Source organism: Harpegnathos saltator, unplaced genomic scaffold (assembly GCF_003227715.2).
Source record: "Harpegnathos saltator strain DR-91 unplaced genomic scaffold, Hsal_v8.6 scaffold469, whole genome shotgun sequence".
Lineage (NCBI taxonomy): Eukaryota > Metazoa > Arthropoda > Insecta > Hymenoptera > Formicidae > Harpegnathos > Harpegnathos saltator.
Window position 1 is genome coordinate 125,991 of NW_020230282.1, and position 19,010 is coordinate 145,000.

Sequence of the window (19,010 nt, forward strand, 5' to 3'; positions counted from 1 at the left end):
TGCTTTGATTGGTGCGTTTCCATCCATCTTCGAAAATGTACCAATCAGAACGCAGTATTTTCATCCAGCAAGCAATCCAGCACGAAAACAAGCATCGTGTGCCGCTGGCTTAACTTATTGCACCAGTTCAACAGTGCAGCCACAAAGAGCAGACCGCTTATACACGCAACCTAACTAACCTTAATCGACTTTCGCGAGGAGAGATATTATGTGCATTTGATGTGAAACAGAGTCAACACAGAACGAGTGTTGTAGTAACACGTAAGCAGTTTTATTTTCATTGTGATCGTTCGAAAGCGGGAGCTCACAGCTCGTCACATCTGCTTTCGCTTTGTCCATAACCTCTCTCATCGTACGTATATTTCATTTCAGAGGTATTCTGCGGCACGCGGTATTTAAAAAGTAATTAAAGTACGTCCGAACGAATCAGTCTTACACATGATAAACATGTCCTCTTTATGCGACATGGATATCGAAGATTTCGGAGATTTTGTCACATCGTTGGATCTAGTTCCCAAGGTGAAGAAGCACTCGAAGAATGTCAGGATACGAGGGGTAACAAGAAAGCAAGAATCTCAGGAAGCGCCGCAACCGTCCCTCTTGTCGAGTATAATACCCGGCACGCAGACAGTATATGTAAAGACTTGGGGTTGTACCCACAATAGTTCGGATGCTGAGTACATGGCTGGTCAACTTGCAGCCCAGGGTTACAATCTGATAGACGACAAGCTCAAAGCAGATCTGTGGCTCCTGAATTCGTGCACGGTCAAAAATCCGGCGGAGGATCAGTTCAGAAACGAGATTGAGAATGGGAGAAAAGCGGGCAAACACATCGTGGTCGCGGGGTATTTATAGGTTACTCTGTTGATGTATTTACGAATGCGCGCATGCTTGTATCACTTATATTAGGATGACGCGAGAGCCATTCGTAAGCAAGCTCTAGCTTCGTATTGTCAGCGTCGTGTTAATTTGCAGTGGCTTCTAGTATTATCTAGTGGAGAGCGTCTGGAGATGAATGAGAATGTCGTTTGTTTCTTGCAGATGTGTACCGCAAGGTGCACCAAAGTCACCTTTCCTCAAGGGATTGAGCATAATAGGTGTGCAACAAATCGACCGAGTGGTGGAAGTCGTAGAGGAGACACTGAAGGGCCACACGGTGAGGTTTCTGCGGACGAAAAAGAACTCCACAGGTAGAAAGATCGGCGGCTCTACGCTAAATCTGCCCAAGATACGAAAGAATCCGCGAATTGAGATCATAGCTATTAGCACAGGATGTCTGAATCAATGCACCTACTGTAAAACGAAACATGCGCGAGGCCAATTGGGTAGTTACCCGCCCGATGAGATCGTTGCGCGAGCGTTGCAAGCGTTCGAGGAAGGTGTTTGCGAGTTGTGGATCACGTCGGAGGATACTGGTGCTTACGGTAGAGATATCGGTACCAATTTACCGGAGCTACTGTGGAAGCTGGTCGACGTGATCCCCGAGAGTTGCATGATGCGCATCGGCATGACCAATCCGCCGTACATTTTAGAACACCTCGATGAGATCGCCAAGATTCTGAGACATCCTAAGGTTTACAGCTTTCTGCACATCCCGGTGCAGTCTGGCAGCGATCAGGTGTTGGCGGACATGAAGCGCGAGTACACACGCGCCGATTTCGAGCACGTGGTGAATTACCTGAGAGAGCGAGTGCCAGACCTGACGATCGCCACGGACATCATTTGCGGTTTCCCCAGTGAAACGGAGGAGAATTTCGAAGAGACACTGACGCTTTGCCGGAAGTACAAGTTTCCGAGTCTCTTCATCAATCAGTTCTTTCCTCGGCCTGGCACACCCGCCGCTAGGATGCCGAGGATACCCACGCAGCAAGTGAAGGCAAGGACGAAGAAGCTGACGGAATTGTTTTATTCTTACGAGCCGTATGAAAATCAAGTTGGAAAGCTGTGTTGTGTGCTGGTGACGGAAGTGGCGCACGACAAACTGCATTACGTAGGCCACAACAAATTCTACGGGCAGGTGTTGCTCCCTAAAGAGGAGGAATATATGGGAATGATGATTTTAGTGAGAATCACCGAGGCAACCAAATTCTCGATGAAGGCGGAATATGTTGAAGGTTACTCCCCAAGATCTAGGCTTCCTCCGACGTCTCCACCGCCACGAGGAATCATTTCTGGATTACCGAGCGAGACGAAACCGCCAAAATACATGACAGCGACACTTGCAGTGATCTTTCTCGCCGTGATACTTAGAGTGCTATGGAATTTCCTGCATTATTGCAACATTTTCTGATTAGATAGTTTTTATAAACGATATATTACGCATCTCAATCATCATCAATTATGAAAATTGTGTAAAATAGATTTTTTATAACGTATATGATCTTGTTATTTATTTAATGTAAACATACGAGAGTCTTGACTCGTTGACTTGGAATGAAATAAAAGATGCAAACACGTGAAAGAAATGTTATTATACTTAATTGACAATAAGGAACGTATCCCGAACGGGCTTACAATGTTTGATTATCTTAACGCAGATGCGATACACCTCTCTCTCTCTCTCTCTCTCTCTCTCTCTCTCTCCCCCCCTCTCTCTCTCTCTCTCTCTCTCTCTCTCGTAGACGCTTGCGTATTTTACAATTGGTCTAACGCGTGAAATTTTTCAAATTGTGAAACAATATGTAATCGGGAGTATTGAGCATTTTCGCACTTTTAATCTATTCTAGAAACCGAGTACGCTACAAATTCCTTATGTTCTATGTATTAAAATACGTTTGTTTTCTTATAAAAATATCAAGATTTATTTAACTTATTGTATATATTCATCGCGCAATTTATTTGGTATCACCTTCTCATTGCTAAAGATTTCTTCTCTGCCCATTTTTTTCTTTTTTCTTGTCCTTTAGACAGAGCTTAAATCAACAAAGTGTACTGGGTTCCTGCCAGAGTATCTCCTGAGTATTAAAAAGTAAAGGTCTACGGATAAAATTTTTTTAAATACCATTACAATTGCAATTGCTTATGTGAGACGACGAATCGCTGAGACAAAAAAGAAAGAAAAAAAAAAAATCTCTAAATTCTTCCACGTTTCATTCGTTTACTGTAACTCCATCGTTACTTAATTTCTTCATTAAAATGTAACACAACTATTTAATAACGCAAGCAAATTGAAAAATTGTATAAATTCAATGCGCAATATAAATACATGTGTATGTGTATTAAGTTACGAAATCACATGCACACGGGAATACGCAATTGGAATTAATTCCAATTAAAATATCAAACAACTATTTTAGTTTTGACAATAGCTAAAACAGTCGATGCAAATAATTTCAGATCGTTACATTTGTAAGATGATTTCCCTTCTTTTCACATTCGTATCGTTTTGTACTCAATAATTGTTTCGTCGAGCGTTAAAAAATTTCTCTTTTGTGAACGCTATTTGTTTCATTTGCTATTGTTTGTAAAAGTAATTTTATCATGATAATGCGTCGACCTGCAAGGATCATGGAATAATTCGACAAACATGATAACGTTAAAACATTGCGTATATGTGAGATATCGAATCTCAAAATTTTGCGCGACACTGTGAACATAAAAACGAAAAAAAATATATATATATATTATTATTATTATTATTATCACGCTCGATTATTTACATGCAGTCTTTATTCTCGCTCTCTCGCATATAACGCTAAAGAGGCAACATTAAAAAATGAGACATGAGCGTTTTTTTGGAGTACGAACGCCCAGAGAGAGAGAGAGAGAAAGAGAGAGAGAGAGAAAGAGAGAGAGAGAGAGAGAGAGAGAGAGAGAGAGAGAGAGAGAGAGAGAGAGAGAGAGAGAGAGAAATAAAAAATACACAAATAAAACGCAAACAAAATATGCTATCCCGTCGAGGGTTTTGCACGGGGGACGAAAGACATCGAAGAAATGTACACTCGATGATCCCTTTCACTCCCTTCAACTGTGTCAAAAGTTTTAAAAGTATAATATGGCAAATGCGTTATGGCGCGAATTAATCTCATGGCACAAACGTGTCGCATTCTTTGTATCGGCTATTGACGTCAGTTATTAGTTAGTACGAAGACGAAACGAAGATGACATCTCTTTTGTCGAACGAGTTTAGTGTCCAACAATGACAGGACGATTGCCTTGGCGATTAAAACAGTTGCAATTGCTACACTGCATCTGCTGCCCTTCATTGTTCTCGACGTCATTCTTGCTTGCCACTCTGACACTGCATTCGTTTCGTCTCCTTATTGCGCGCCGCCTCTAGCGCTACGTAATCCTCAATATTTCCATCGAGGGAGCGATTCTAATCGAACTACACGGGTGCACGCAAATACGGAATTAAATAAAATCTGATAAAGTCGCCAAGGATCCGCAAAGATTCTAGCGCACCTCGCGCGAACAGAGAATGACAATTGTCTCTGCGGTTCGCGGAGGCGCGCTTGGCCACATCCTGGTCGCCCCAATGTTCGTTCTGTTCACAGCAGTTAATGTTTTACGAGGCGATTCCCGCGAGGGCGTGCGGGAATCGCGACGGAACTGCGACGGGGTCGGTCGTCTCTTCGGCTTCATTAAGGAACCGAGCGCCCGGTAAAAAGCGGAATATCCGGGCGGTGCGCAAAGTGTTTCGCCGATCCCTTGGCGGATTTTACGACCGCGGCAGCAGCCTTTATGGGGTTTCTCATTTCTTTCTTCTCTCTTATATTCTTTCTCTACCTCCTCCTTCTCTCTCGTGCCGCTTCTTCCTTCTTCCCTCCTCAGTGTTCATTGCAGGGTACGCTTTTGCGCCGTTGATCTCTCGTTCTCTCCCACTCATCGTCAAGTTTACTACAAAGACCATCGAAAGGAGGAGGAGGAGGAGGATTTGAACATTCGGGTTGCACCGTCGCCGTCGTTCGGGAGATTTAAGCGATGCTTAAATACTACATCATAAGCCCTAGGTGCCGATGGATTTGTGCAAATTAGGGCGTTTGCCGATTTTACGGCGCTTAAAAATTCACCAATTAGAATTTACACAGCTACTAACTATGCGACCTGAATCGCATTTATGCCACTCTGCGTGAGTAGTGACAGGCCTATATACACCATCTGAAGACACCATCTGTTGTAAAGGCACTTGAAGGCATTAAGGCACAACGTATGCGTCGCGATCGGCACGAGGCGCAACCGAATCCACTTGAACGAAATTACTAAATTATAACGCGACATGAATATTACTCTCAATTACTTATTAAATTACGTTTGATTGTAACTCGCGGCTCGTACTTTTGATTTCGTCCATGTTTTACGTAAGCGCGCGCGCGCGCGCGCTCACATACTCACATACACGCATACACGCATACACACCCACCCAAACATACACACACATGTACATCTCCGCTAATTTATAATTTACATCCTCTTGTTCGATGGAGTTGATGCCACTGTAGCTAGACTAGTTCTTCTATCCCACGACGACGAATCAACGTGTGTGAACCACGTAGAGTGTCGCGCGAGGTCGCAAATTTCCTACAGCCTCCGCAAGTTCCGCTTACTCTGCCTCGAGCCGACAATCAGACGTTTGTTACGTTTCGTCGGGGTGGCCAGCAGGGGCGTCATGCACGGGCCTATATGCGGTCTCGACGAACAGGAGATGCAGAATTCGATGGAGCAGCCTTGCCTCGTGCAGGTCCCCATGTTCTTCTCGCTGTCCACGTGGGAAGGAAACGTGCATTTCGGGCATGGTAGCAAGTATTCACCGTGTGCGAGCGTGCGACTAGCCTGGAATAAAGGGAATAAAGGAATGTAACGACAAGAAACAAATACTAGCGCCGATGGTATCATGTAGTATACTTTGTGTAAAAAGTATCAACGCACGAAAAAGTAGCGCTTTTGGCAGTTTCATCTTTTATTTCTCAATGTTTACTTTATATCAATAATTTTCCGCTAAGTATCTAAAACGTGCCGCCCTTGAAAAACAACCCCGAGTAGTAGGGGTCTAGTCGAATCGGGGAAGGAATGCCGACGTAGTTCCCCTGACTCCCTCACTCCAGCCCGGCTGGCTAGGCGGTAGGTAACCCCGGTGGAGTTTTAGCCGGTAAGAATCCGGGCATAACCCCCCGCCCCCGGGGTATCCATTTCCCCACCGTTAACCAAAAAAGAAAAAAAAGGGGTGTAGTCGATGCAAGTGCGAAAATTTGTCTCGCGATATTCTTTCCGATATAGTATAAATGATCGTAATATCGATAAGAATAAGAAATTATTTGATAATAATAATTTGTAAATTGGCGATTAGTCTAATCGTGGATAAAGAATGAAGTTGGTAAAATTGCAGACTCTCGGGAATATTAATCTACTGAGCAAAGAGCAAGAACGTCGTTGATCAACGATCGATAAAGCAGGGACCAACTGCGACAGACGAGACGTGACATTTGAATTCGAGCTGCGAATTATCTTTTGTGCGCGAGTTTACAAATGTTGAACACGACGGTATGTTGAAACTCATTTCAAATTTGAGAGATCCATCATCTCACACATCTCCAAGTATATAAACTTTTGATTAACCGAGCAGTGTGTCGCGGCGACACGGTCTTAGATCATGGGGTATCGTCGTATAATTTGCTCGGTGTGAATTTTGTTAATGAGACAGAGGACGGAAGTACTATGAGAAAGTACGCCTTTTACTTACGCGTCCTTTGCGAAGGAAAAGATAAAAACAACGGACGACCGTGGACGAATCTGTGTGCGTGCACTTGCTCGTCCACGAATGATTTATCGCAAGTTAACGCAAGGTTGCGAAAGGTGCGACGAACCTCTATGCGCGCAGTCCTGATCCCCACCGTCCTCAGACATCCTCCGGAAATGTGACTTTTAAATGAGATGTAAAGATGGGAATGGGTAACAAGTTTGGAGAGGAAAAATTATATCCCGCGCGATTTTCAAACTCGACGCTGATGACGCGAATCAAGAAAGATGTTTCCCTCAAAATGGATCCGCAATAACACAACATTAATTTATTATACAAAAAGAGAAAGAAACTCGAGAGATTTTTCCTACGTCTGTAATATAAATCTTAAATATATAGTTACATATATATTAGCGTTGATTGAAAGATATTCGTAATTAGATACCGTAAATAATTATAGTCATCGCTGCTGCTAAAGCGTAAATACGCGTGACGGGGGCACGCATAATAAAGAACGTACAGGCTACATTGGAGTATAAAGTTAGCAAAGTCCGGCGGTAGTCGATACATCTGAACACCGCCTTTCTCAGAACCTTGATAAGCACAGGCCTCCTATCGCGTATCTTTCACACTGGCACGTAGCTTTGCACGTAGGCAGTAGAGAGATCACGAGAGAAATGCGAGGAGTGCGGGGGGAGGGGGGAGGGGGGGGCTCTTGCCGCAGTCCGGTCCACAGCGGTGTCAAAAGTATTTCTCGGCGATTAGTGATTTTTGGTTAGAAAAGAGTTTAGCGGAATAAACAACGAGCAGCAATAAAGATAATTAAATAAGGATAGAGGATATTTTCAATGTAATATACATTAACCGGGAGAAACATCTCAATTGAGGGAAGTGGCTGTGCTGCCAAGAACACTAATGCGAATTAATCGTCATAGAGAGAAGAAGAGTTTATTATCGTTGATCCGATGCGACTCTCGCGTTTCATCTTGCGATCTCACGTGACACGCGTGAGAAAATCTTTGTGAATGCGGCGGCGAAGAAGACAACGAGAGATGTGTGTGAATCTTGACGCACATTCTGTCGAGTGTATTATTATTATTATTATTATTGATGTGCACACGCGCACGCGTACGTGTTTTACCTTTTACAATACCACTGGCAAAGCCAGCCGAGAAATTCACGGCGCTACCGTCGTAATGTTAATTCGCAGATTCGATCTTTACTCCTTCCCCTCCCATAAACGCGTATGGATATTAGGTATGCGTAGGTGGTACTCTTGTACGCGCAGAATAGCGTATACGCGTTAACGAGATATGTATAATCTGCGTTGACGCATTTAGTTTAGCGGTAGCGAAATGGTTGGACAAAGAGGCAAGTGTTGGCGGCAGCGTTGTTAAAGTGGGCATCGAGAGCGCAACAATGTGGTAGCCGAGATTCAAGGGACAAGGCGCGTATGAATGCTCCGAGAAAATTCGACGCTACAAAGGAAACCCGATGGCGCTGGCTGTGGCTGGCTCACTTGACTGCCGAGTGAGATGAGGCTTACGGTATAATTATGACTATTCTCAACATTAATCGCTCGCGCATTCACGTCAATGACGACATCAATGACGAACGAATGAATATTGGCCACTTGATTGTACGTATCGTAACGGGAAAGGAAGAAGGGAAAGAAATTGTAGAACAGAATGTGCTACACGGCGGATTGTTGCTCGCGATCATCAGATCTCATTTAGAGAGATTGAGAGATTCGGAAAACGCTCGGTTGCGACAAATTTTCGAAGGAACGGAATTTCAAGACGTAATAAACGAAAGGGAGAATATATTCTTCCCCCTCCCCTCCCCTCCCCTCCCCCCGCTAGTTTTCCTCTTCCTTATAAGCAAAAGTATGGCGGTCGTTGAGAAACGGTTGGGATCCTAAGTATACAATGTAGAAACTAGCCCGAGCGGCTCGAGGCAATCCCTACGAAGGTTTTTCCAAGAATTATCACCGATACACCAACGTTGTGACTCTAGGAGATTCCTACGCATAGCGGCCATTACTTTTTAATATTAATGCGGCCTACTGATGTTTTAAATTCCAGACGAAGGCGCGATCGAAAAAACTGTAGAAATGCGGGACAGGAAGTTGATTGTCAATTGTAGCATACTGTCTGAAGAAAGAACGTGCTTTTTCAAGTTGCAATTCAAATTCGTTCCAAAGACTCGGTCGGAGTCGATAATTTCATGACCAGTAATGTCTCGTCACATATACTTGATCTTTCAACGATAAAGTAGCATCAAGAAAAATAATTTAAAAATGACATATTTTTTTCACGTATATCGTATATTAATGGTCCTGTCGAGATATCATCATTTCGGATTTCGGATATTCGTTATTTCACACAAGAGCCGCCTTGTAAATAGCCATGAACTAATCTCCGGAGCACACTCACGGCCCTAGCAACTTAATGAGGAAATGTAGAAACGGCTAGGGGCTCACACAGGCGTCCCAACGGGAGTGCCACAATGTAGCAGATGACCCGGCCGACTACTCCGTATCTCCCGCGTAAAGGGTTCATCGATCCCCACAAAGTGGACTCGTCTCTGGCTTTCGTAACGACTACCACCAAATAATCTTTTGGAGTCTTAGTGACACGAGAAGAAAAATTCCCATCGACCGTGTAACGCGGATTGATAGTGGGCTCTGTATCGTCTGATACACTCTGAAAACTCGCTTGATAAAATTTACTCGGAAGGTTGGAACTTGATGGAAATCGAAAGTTTGTAAACTTGAGACAATTCAGATAAATATATAAGCCAGAAATGCTTTCTCTCTCTCTCTCTCTCTCTCTCTCTCTCTCTCTCTCTCTCTCTCTCATCTAAGACGAAAGATCCAGTTTTGTTATCGTTGCAAATTTGTATGTAGCCTTTGTACGTAATTGGATATAATATAATATACACACAAAACAGTGCGGCGATCGCAACATTCGTCGTGATAAAGGTTGAAAAATTGTTATCGCTACGACGTAAATGTAGCATGAAGAGAGCATACATCGAGAGGGAAAAAAGTGAGCGGTTGGCACTTTATAGTGGAACAGTCCATATAGGCATATATTGCATCGTTGCAACAAAGTGTCGCGCGCGCGCGCGATGTCAGGGTGGTGACAAAGTAGCCTTTCATATCCCTCCGTTACCCAGACGACCGGATATAGGACCTCCTCGGAAACACGTAGAAGTTGATAACGGTCCATGCGTCGGCATAATGTTGATACTGGATAGATGTCGCCTCCCATACAAAGAAATGCCACACAAAGAAATGTTTACTCGAAAGTCGACCCAACTATGGCGCGGAGCGCCTGCTTTTAATTCACATTGTTCCAATAGTAGCTGTTACAAGTACGACCACGTTTCCACGTTCGTGCAACCAAAGTTCCAAGGGATAACAGTCGATAAACATACAGACGAAATACATTCATATGACATTTTACTACATTTTAATTACTCGTCTATATTAAAAATTAGTTACTCGGTACGCAACATTGTGAGAAGACTGACACGCGATGTAACAAGTAGCACGCGCGGTCGTAATTGTATGTATTAATGTAATGTTATACTAGAGACAATCTTCCCCATCCGAGCCCTTGTCACCTTGCGATGAGAGCTTCTCCTTCCTCGGAATGGATCGGTACACGCATATTGCATACCGTTGCTAATTTAGCGTACTGATTTTGCAACAGCGTGCTGTGTGCGCGAACGCGATAATCAATTAATGTAGGCAACGATATAAGCGGGAGGAGCCATTAAAACCGCATAGCGCATTAGCGCTCCGTTACTTTTCGCGTGACGTCTGAAATCGTCTAGGTAACCACAAGCAGTCTAAAAAAAACTCACTTGGAAAAAAGGTCACTTGGGTGATTAATGGCAGTGATTTGTAATTTTTTTTGTCTCACACAACATAAAAGACGCTTTTTCCTTTTCTTTCTTTTCTTTTTTTTTTTGTTTTAAGCTCGGCTACTTCTTTCTTCTTTACTCGATTTATCACGCAAGTAACGTTTGTTAATCCTTCAAGTCGTTCCTGATTGAGGACGCGATAAGACGCGATCGCTGCAAAATTGATATCAGACGCGACGCAAACGTAGATACTTCTTTTTTATCACGTCAGTTTAAGTGAAAATGATCGAGATATGATTAATATGTCACGTCCAAAGTTTACGTGCAATATCTTAGGAGTCGACGACGATTGTGATGCTAATGAATTTCGTGATTCAACGAGACAGCGCGATAAAAAATTATTATTGATCAAACGAAAAGGATGGGGATCGAAGGGAGAAGCAAGACGACGACTCTAAAACCGGACGGCTACTTTTAAATGTGTAAAGAATCCGTGCGGAGGAACGAAAGTTTGAAAGTGTCTTTAGAAAATGACAAATGCCAGTGGCTGTTGCAATATTAATGTCAACGAAGCAGCCGAACTTGAAAGGAGATAAATTGGTCTACAAGGGTTCTAATCTAACCCGAGAGCTAATTAATATCCTTCCGGAGAATTTGTTTGGCGAAAAATCCGGGCAAACAATTTGCCCGGATTCCGACTCTAATCTCGTTCGAGCGAGCCGCGTAAACGGGTGTCTTGACAAATTCGGCCCATTTATCCGCGTCCTTTCGCCCATCCGATCGAATTAAGGTGTGGCTGTAATTTGATATTTCCATTAAGTTTACTACGTATTGAATTACGGCGACTCCGATTCTCCGCCGAATTATCGCTCGGCCGACTAGATCTTTTCAAAGTACATCGCCGGTTACCCCCTGGATTCGTTCACACTCCAACGAATCTGGGAATCATTTCGTTCCCGGTCTTCTCGTTTCGAAAATTTTAATAGATTTCGACATACAACACACACGCATCGCGTCCTACACTTTCCTCCAAGTTTCGCAAGAATAAAGAGTGGCAGTATATACGTGTAATAAAAAGAAGCAGACACGGTGTTTATAGTTATGAAAACGAGTGACCGAACTCTCGACAATCGAAATTGATGAGACAGCTATATGACATTGCGATGTCAAATGCAAATATTCGCACAAATCCGTTGGACCGATCCGTTGGAACGATGTTAAAACGATGACCATTGTAAAATTAATAATAATAAGACGACGATAATGAAGAGTATACGCTCGTGTGAGAGCCGTGGGACCCGCAACTTGTTGCGAGAATGTTTGCGCAAGGCGTAAAAGGGGTATACGGAGGATACGCGCGGCCACCATTGGGTAAGACACGCAAGCCTTTTTTCCCCGCAAGTGAACCATGCGCCGCATTCTTCTCTCGCTTCTCTCCGGACGCAAGATCTCGCACGCGGCTCTCTCTCCTCTGCGTTCGGTTCCCGCGTACAAGCGCGATTCTCCTCTCGACAACGCGATCATTACTCTCGGGACAAAGGGAGCCATGTGCGGCGTTACGAGCCATTGCGCGCAAAAATTGCCAATAGAGCGACGGGACGGGACGGGACGGTGCAGGTGCAGGTGCTGCTGCCTTGGCCTTGTGCGACCTTACCGTGTCTCTTTGTGACTCTCCGATTGTTCGAGATCGCGTCGCCGAAGACCCGGATTGGAGACGACCTCGAAGGCCGCTCCGTTCCGCTCCGGAGGACGACTCGCGAAAATGATTCATTGACGTATGCGGCCTATTTCCCAGCGAATTCGTATTTCGTCGCCTGTGTTCTTCGTCGGAACACAGGTTCATCATCAGACACAATCAGACACAATCAGGCGATGCACCGGAGAAAAGCTCGGATGAGAACAGATTCCCGAAGAATTCATTTCGCCAGACTCTCCATCGACGAAATCGATGGCACTTCGGTCGCTTCGGATTCCTGCTTCCTGCTATTTGTGATAGAGACATTTGTGAACTTGTCATTCTGCTCTGAGAAAATTCAGGAAGGACGAGTCTCTCTCGATACTACGAGAGACACACACACACACACACACACACACAGTTGCTTTGTCGGGGACAAAGCAATAGCTGACAATTTCACACACGTGCACGTTTAAGTACTTATGTATGCAGTACCCTGAAGTTACACGGAAGCCTTGGAGAATTTCATTATCCGAGAGAGCATACAACACACACACCCGTCTGTCTCACACTTGGGTTGGTATTTCGTATAATATATTTATCTCGAATAAAATGACACGCGTTTACCTTTTACTTTCAAGCGAATGAAACGTAAAGCGAGCTTCGATCGCCTTTCCAATAATACGCACCGCTGGCGCGCAGTATATTTTTCTTTTCCTGCGCAAGAGAGTCCTGCTTGTTGCTTACTTTGGCCTCAACTTCGGCGGAGGGCCAAAGTGAAATTATTCGACAAGGCGAGGGTTTCGTGGGGCGGTGTCGGCCGGACGCGGCGCAGCATCACTCTTCGTGAAACTTCAGGTTCGCGCGCGCAGATAGGATAGGAGGGATACTCCCGAGAGCAATCTCGCATACAAACGCGGGTCTGCGTGTACACACGCGAGGAGCGGGGTCGTTTGGTTTTGAAATGGGCCAGAGGCCCGCCGGCAACGCACGTCAGATGTATCATTATCTCGGCCTCACTCTGTTGCTATGCAATTAGAGTCCGTTAATCGGGATCCCCACCATGAGAAGCTGAGCGCGCCTTTCGTGACGCCAATCCGCGAAGCGGAAGAGGGAGAGTGGTGTATCCCCGTAAACCCCGAAGGAGGGGGAGTATCGACGCGTTGTCGAGGAAGAGAAGGAGAGAGGAAGCTATACGCGCGCGGACGACTACGACGCGCGACGGAGAGACTAAAATGACCGCGAAAAGAAGACGAGGATAGAAGACGAGGGTGAACGAGGATGCAAGGGTGCAAGTGTTAGACGAGGAGAGTGCCACGAGGGAGAGACAGTGGAGGAAGGGAGAGTGAGAGCTTGGTGGGAAATCCCTGCCTCCAGCGCCCAGACGAAGACGGCAACAACAACAATAACAACGACGGCACGTGGACGTGGGCAGAGACTCTACGATCCTTTCTTCGCAGCTCGCAACACGTCGGAAGCTTTCGCCCTCTCGCATTTTCCTTTCGGCCGCTTGTCTCTTTTCTTGTTTTCTCTCTCTCTCTCTCTCTCTCTCTCTCTCTCTCTCTCTCTCTCTCTCTCTCTCTCTCTCTCTCTCTCGCCCGCTGACGAACTTCATTTTTCGCACACTAGAATTCCATTTTGACGAAAGGATTTCTTTTTTCCATGGTTTGTAGATGGCAAAACCATGGTTTTTTTGCATTGCTCGAAACACCACGTTCAGCCGCTTTCACATTTTTTGCTGTAATTAGCGTACGATCGAAATCTGCCAAAATGATGACTCGAAAAAAAGTCGCGTGTTTCTCTCGTCTCGAGAAATCGTATCTTTCAAATAATTACAATCATCTCCGATGTAATTTTTCACTCGCACGTATTTTTCACGACACATCGCTATCTCGTATAATCTTCTAAATCCCGCGATGTGTTTCTGTCGTCGCACCTCACCAGTGCAAGGACGAGACACGAAGGCGATTGCCGATCGCATGTGGCTCCTTCCTCGACGACGTTCATTATGATTTGCTCGACCTTGAAGAATACTGCGCGCGCAGCATCCTGGCCGTCGACCACAGGCACAGGGGCGCTTGCTTTCGTTCATTCAGTTCATGCGATTCTTTGTTGTTTTTTTTTTCCGGTACTGCATACATTTTCTTATTGCAACCCCCGATCTGTGTATCTCTCTCTCTCTCTCTCTCTCTCTCTCTCTCTCTCTCTCTCTCTCTCTGCGAGATTTCCCAATTTTTATTTTTTTTATCGCTTAATTTTCGTCTTGCGAAACGAGGAAAACATATGCACGCTGTTTCGATGCAAAATAATTCTACTTTAGCAATCCCGTGAAAGTATAATCGCGGACGATTTATTTTAAGCGATTACACACCTCGGGCACGATAGATCGGCGATCGATCGATCCATGCTGTATGCCACACATCGCAACGACATTAATGACTAATCACCGAATTTCTGGGTGCAGCGTCATTCTTGTTTCCTGGAAGCGTAGGCTGATCTGGACTATGACTTCCCATTCAGCGCCTTGTTGAATCTTTGTTGGATTATTTTCAGAGAGCCGCCGATTCCTCACGTCACTCCCCAAAAACTAGTGAGACTTTGTTAAGCGTGTCTGTACACACACTTTCAAGTGACGCACGCGAGGAACGTGCGTTTCGAAAGCTCTTAATTATCGTCGCGCGATATAATCTGTGAGTGTCCTTTGGTACGAATTGCAAAGTACAATTATGACATTTCGCACTTTAAGCTTTTAATATTTGCTAAACGAGCATTTCTGTCTGTTTGACATTTAAGACGCGTGTGACGACGTGAGCAGAGATGTGGAATATTTGCAATCGATAAAAACAACGTGGACGGAGAATCTGGAGAAAATCTCCCGTCTCGCGCGAGTCTTCAGCCGTGCTTTAATCACTTTAATTAAGTTAATTTTATTCGACGATTTTCGACGTCGAAACAATTGTTCTCATCGAGCTAAAATTCTCTGCTACAAAAATAAGCATCCGACGGAAGGATCCGAGAAAGAAAAGGAAATATTTCATAAGGTGTAGAATAATATTATAATTGCGAACATTTTCTCAATAGTCTTTCAGACAAACGCGAGATAGATCATCCCCCTCCCTCCCCCGTAGAGAAAAAACTGTATCCAACATGTTGTTCATCCGTGGCTTTTTCTCGCGGCCTCTTCGTTTACCCTTATTAAACGCGAGATCCAGTTCTTTCTTTCTCCCGTTCCACCATTGATAATCGAAACTTCGTGGTAGCGCGGCGCGTCTCTCATTGAAGATATAGGATATCTCGGCGATGACGAGGTTCCGACCAAGGACACGAGTGGTGCGCGCGTCTCGTCCTGCGCAAAGTGCGCAGCGAATTTCTTGCCCCTCGCCCACCATCTCCCGCCGCATCTAGTCATTCATCGACACCACTTCCATCTGGCGACCAAGAATTTCGTGGCCGCGGGCCACGCGCCTCTATTACACATACATTATTCAACGCAATCGCCAAAAATTCTCGTTGCGAATTCAGCACGATGCACCGTAACCGGGTAGCAACAGGGACCCGGCAACAGGACCTGTCTCCGTGTTCTCGTCCCCTCTCCGCGGCTACCAGTCACCGCGCGAGTCGTTTTCTCCGGCCACGATCGCGTCTCTCCTCTGCGTCTCTCTCCCACCGCGCGTTGTCGTCGCACCCGCGAGTGAACGGCGACGATGACGTTTCGTCGCTTTCTCGTTAACGAGAAGGCGGTTCGCCGCTTTGGTCCGCCGCGTGTTGCTTGTTTCTTGCGACGTTTCACGTTTCGCGACGTCGCGACGTCGCGTCGTCGACGTCGAGACGCGCCGACGGGGGGGGGGGGAGGGAGGGACTCGATATCAGAGAACTTACCGACCGATTCGACAAGTTTTGTCTTCTTCTTCTTCTTCGTCTTCTTCTTCTTCATTTCTATGCGCCGCATATTAGCGAAAACTGACATCAAGCGCGATTCCTCAAACCTTGCTCCTTGTTTGAAATTATCCGCCGTACCGTATATCTTCCGGTGTGTCAAACTGTACCGTACATCTTCGGCGCGCGAGACGATCGCGTTATCGCGCGAGATGGAAAGAGCGGATGCTCGGGGGAATTGCTTTGCACCTCCAACACCTCGTACCTCATCTCTAATAGCCTAATTTCAGTAGGCTACTTATTTGTATTCGTGCGCGGGCTCACAACGCGACAAATACGTGCCTGAAACTAACAAGAGCACGCACTTAAGTTACACACGGGGACGGAGGCGACGACCTCCGCGAAACAAAGCGCGGCGCGGCAGCGACGACGATGGGACCCGTCGGGCGGGAAACACGAAACGAGTGTAGGCAATTTGAATATTAATCATCGGTCCGCGCGAAATTGGCGGGCGAGATTACGACAGGAGGAAGGCGGTGCCTCGCGGCAGTGGTCCGAAATCGATCTACGCCCTTGCTTCCTCCCTCCCTCCCTTAGCCCCTCGTGCATCCGCGGAAGAACAACGCGGGCATATCCGTCTTCTCTCAACAACGCCCACGCACTTCCGCGGGCGAACGGGAGTGCCTGTACACGTCTTACGAATTTTATCAGTTCGCGTAGAGCGCAGACGAGATCGCGTCGCAAGGAAAGAAGCCTGCCGCGCGACAAGATGAGAAACTTGTCGGTTCGTTTTTCAAGAGAATTTTGCGACTTTTTTTTTTTTCGAAATTGAACGCATCTTGAAAATGACGAGGATCGAGGAGGAGCTGAGCGTGCCACAAAGATCGTCGTCCGTCGTCTAATCGCATCGGACACACAATTAGTGATATATCTCCGTCGAATGCCTTCTCTTCGGCCTCTAGGTAGGTCGAGATAGGTAGAACCCGCGCGAGAGCGCTAATGATGACGACGACGATGAACCGCGGATAAAAACGTAAACGTGGTGGGTGTTCCGCGGATACGAGGAACAAGCCCTTTCGCCCTTCCTTCCCCTCTCTGCAGCACTGCACAAAGAGATCGGAGAGAATCGTCACGATTCACGATCCAGCCGTCACGATTACGCGCGGCGAGACGCTAAGCGTACAACACACACACACACACACACACTAAGCTGTACGTACTATATACATACATATATATGTATATAGAAGAGAGCCTCTTCTAGTTTCCCTTTACCACGCCTATTAGCCGCAAGTGAAGCAAGGTCTTGCGAACTATTAATGCGAACACGCCTATGGAGGAGAGAGATCCACTCTGACCGACTTCGCTTCGAGTCGGGCGCATTCGAAGCGAATGCGCGGTAAAACGTTTTCATTCACAGCGACGCCGCGTAAGTGACTTCATGAATGAACGAAGCAACCGGACGTCGAAGGACGTCACTCAGGTAAAGGTTATCGAGCGTGTTGGACGCGATTAAGGCCTCGCAGGCCGGTTTTATCTCGCGACTAGCGCCGGCTCTAACATTACTTACGACGGCTTATGCGCCAACGGCACACACTATCTAACAGTTTCCAATTACGACTATTAACGGACGCGTTCCGGTTCGTCCGCGCGTCCTAACTCACTCCTCGCTGTGTCACCCCGTGTCATCCCCCCTGCCCTCTCTCCTGTCCGATACTCTACTCTGATCCGGTATCGCCGCCGCCGCCGCCGTTCGTCACAAGCAAGATCACAAGACTTCATCAATCGATCTCGAGCAATATTTCAATCGTCATTTAAGTTTTCTTTAAATATTAAACACTGCTTTTTATCTCTGGATATCGACTTTCAACGTGGCAAATAGATAATTTGGAAAATAATACAAGAACAGAGGAAAAGAAAAGATACTCGACGGGAGGGGGGGGGGGGAGGGGAGGTTCTTTGCCTCTTGAGCGAAGTTCTCCGCGCCATTGTCGATTGTCGAAAAATCCACCTCTATGAAGAATTAGAGAAAAAAGATTCATGAAAAAGCTAACTGATCGAATTGTCTCTCACTCATCCGGTTCAACGCCGCGATTACGATCGGCGTGTCAGCCTCGACGCCTACGCACGCGCGCTCCGCGTCGAATGCTCCGATTACTCGCGGATTACCGCGGTACGAATATAACATCCGGCGGAATTCCAATTAGAATTAACGGGAGCAAGAGCGTCCGACACTCGCGCGTCCGACCGACATTCCGCGCAAGGCCGCGCGCTCTCGCCGTCGCCCGATATAAAACCGCTAGCGTCGTCCGCGATCTTCTACGCGTATTAGACGCGGCTACAATTCTCTATTGGACTCGACTCTCCTCTCATGCCGCATAAACAACTAACTATCATGTGTCGTTATCTAAGCAACAACCTCTCCGAGCACCGGTGCAATCCGTGCAATCCGGTTCGCATCGTGCAAGACATGTATATGTATATGTATTACGTACTACACATGTACAACAGGTGGTATGTCACATGTGGCGCATCCTCGGCGTCGTTTTTCCTCAGAAGGAGAGGCGAACGCGGTTATTCAGAGAGGTGTGTTGTCATAGATCAGGACCGCGCGCGCGCGCGCGCGATCTTGCGCGATCTCGCGTGTCTTTGACGATGAATTATCACGCAGCGGGAGTGGTGATAAGATACGGGAATGTAATAAAAGGGAGGGATCTACGAGGGAAAAAAATGTGTGCGGCGATACACATCAAGGAGGATCGAGTCGAAATCGTGAGATAACGTCGGCAATTTACGGAAAGCTCTTTCTTTCTTTATCGTTCGAAGGGTGCGCGATTTTCCGACGGCACGATGCACATTTTCTTTTCTTAAATTGACGAAATGGGGAGGAACGTCTGGAACGTAGAAACT

General features: G+C 46.1%; 2 protein-coding genes across 5 annotated transcripts in view; one reads left to right on the forward strand and one right to left on the reverse strand.

Annotated features, from left to right (window-relative positions):
- Positions 1-131: 131 nt before the first annotated feature.
- LOC105182882 (threonylcarbamoyladenosine tRNA methylthiotransferase) lies at positions 132-3,038 on the forward strand. Of its 2 annotated transcripts, XM_025302134.1 has the most exons (4): positions 132-261; positions 373-636; positions 701-845; positions 1,042-3,038. In XM_025302134.1, exons 2-4 carry the CDS (start codon positions 459-461, stop codon positions 2,288-2,290), a joined length of 1,572 nt encoding a protein of 523 aa, XP_025157919.1. In that variant the 5' UTR covers positions 132-261; positions 373-458; the 3' UTR covers positions 2,291-3,038. The 2 variants fall into 2 exon arrangements, with proteins under 2 accessions (XP_025157919.1, XP_025157918.1); XM_025302133.1 differs by lacking the exon at positions 132-261 and having other exon boundaries at positions 373-845.
- The window catches only part of LOC105182881 (uncharacterized), a 36,912-nt gene continuing 20,354 nt past the window's right edge, over positions 2,453-19,010 (reverse strand). For all 3 annotated transcript variants that reach the window (XM_011140642.3, XM_011140644.2, XM_019841295.2), the window contains one exon: positions 2,453-5,772. In XM_011140642.3, the coding sequence (XP_011138944.1) occupies positions 5,521-5,772 (252 nt within the window). In that variant the 3' untranslated portion in view covers positions 2,453-5,520. The remainder of the gene's footprint in view (positions 5,773-19,010) is intronic.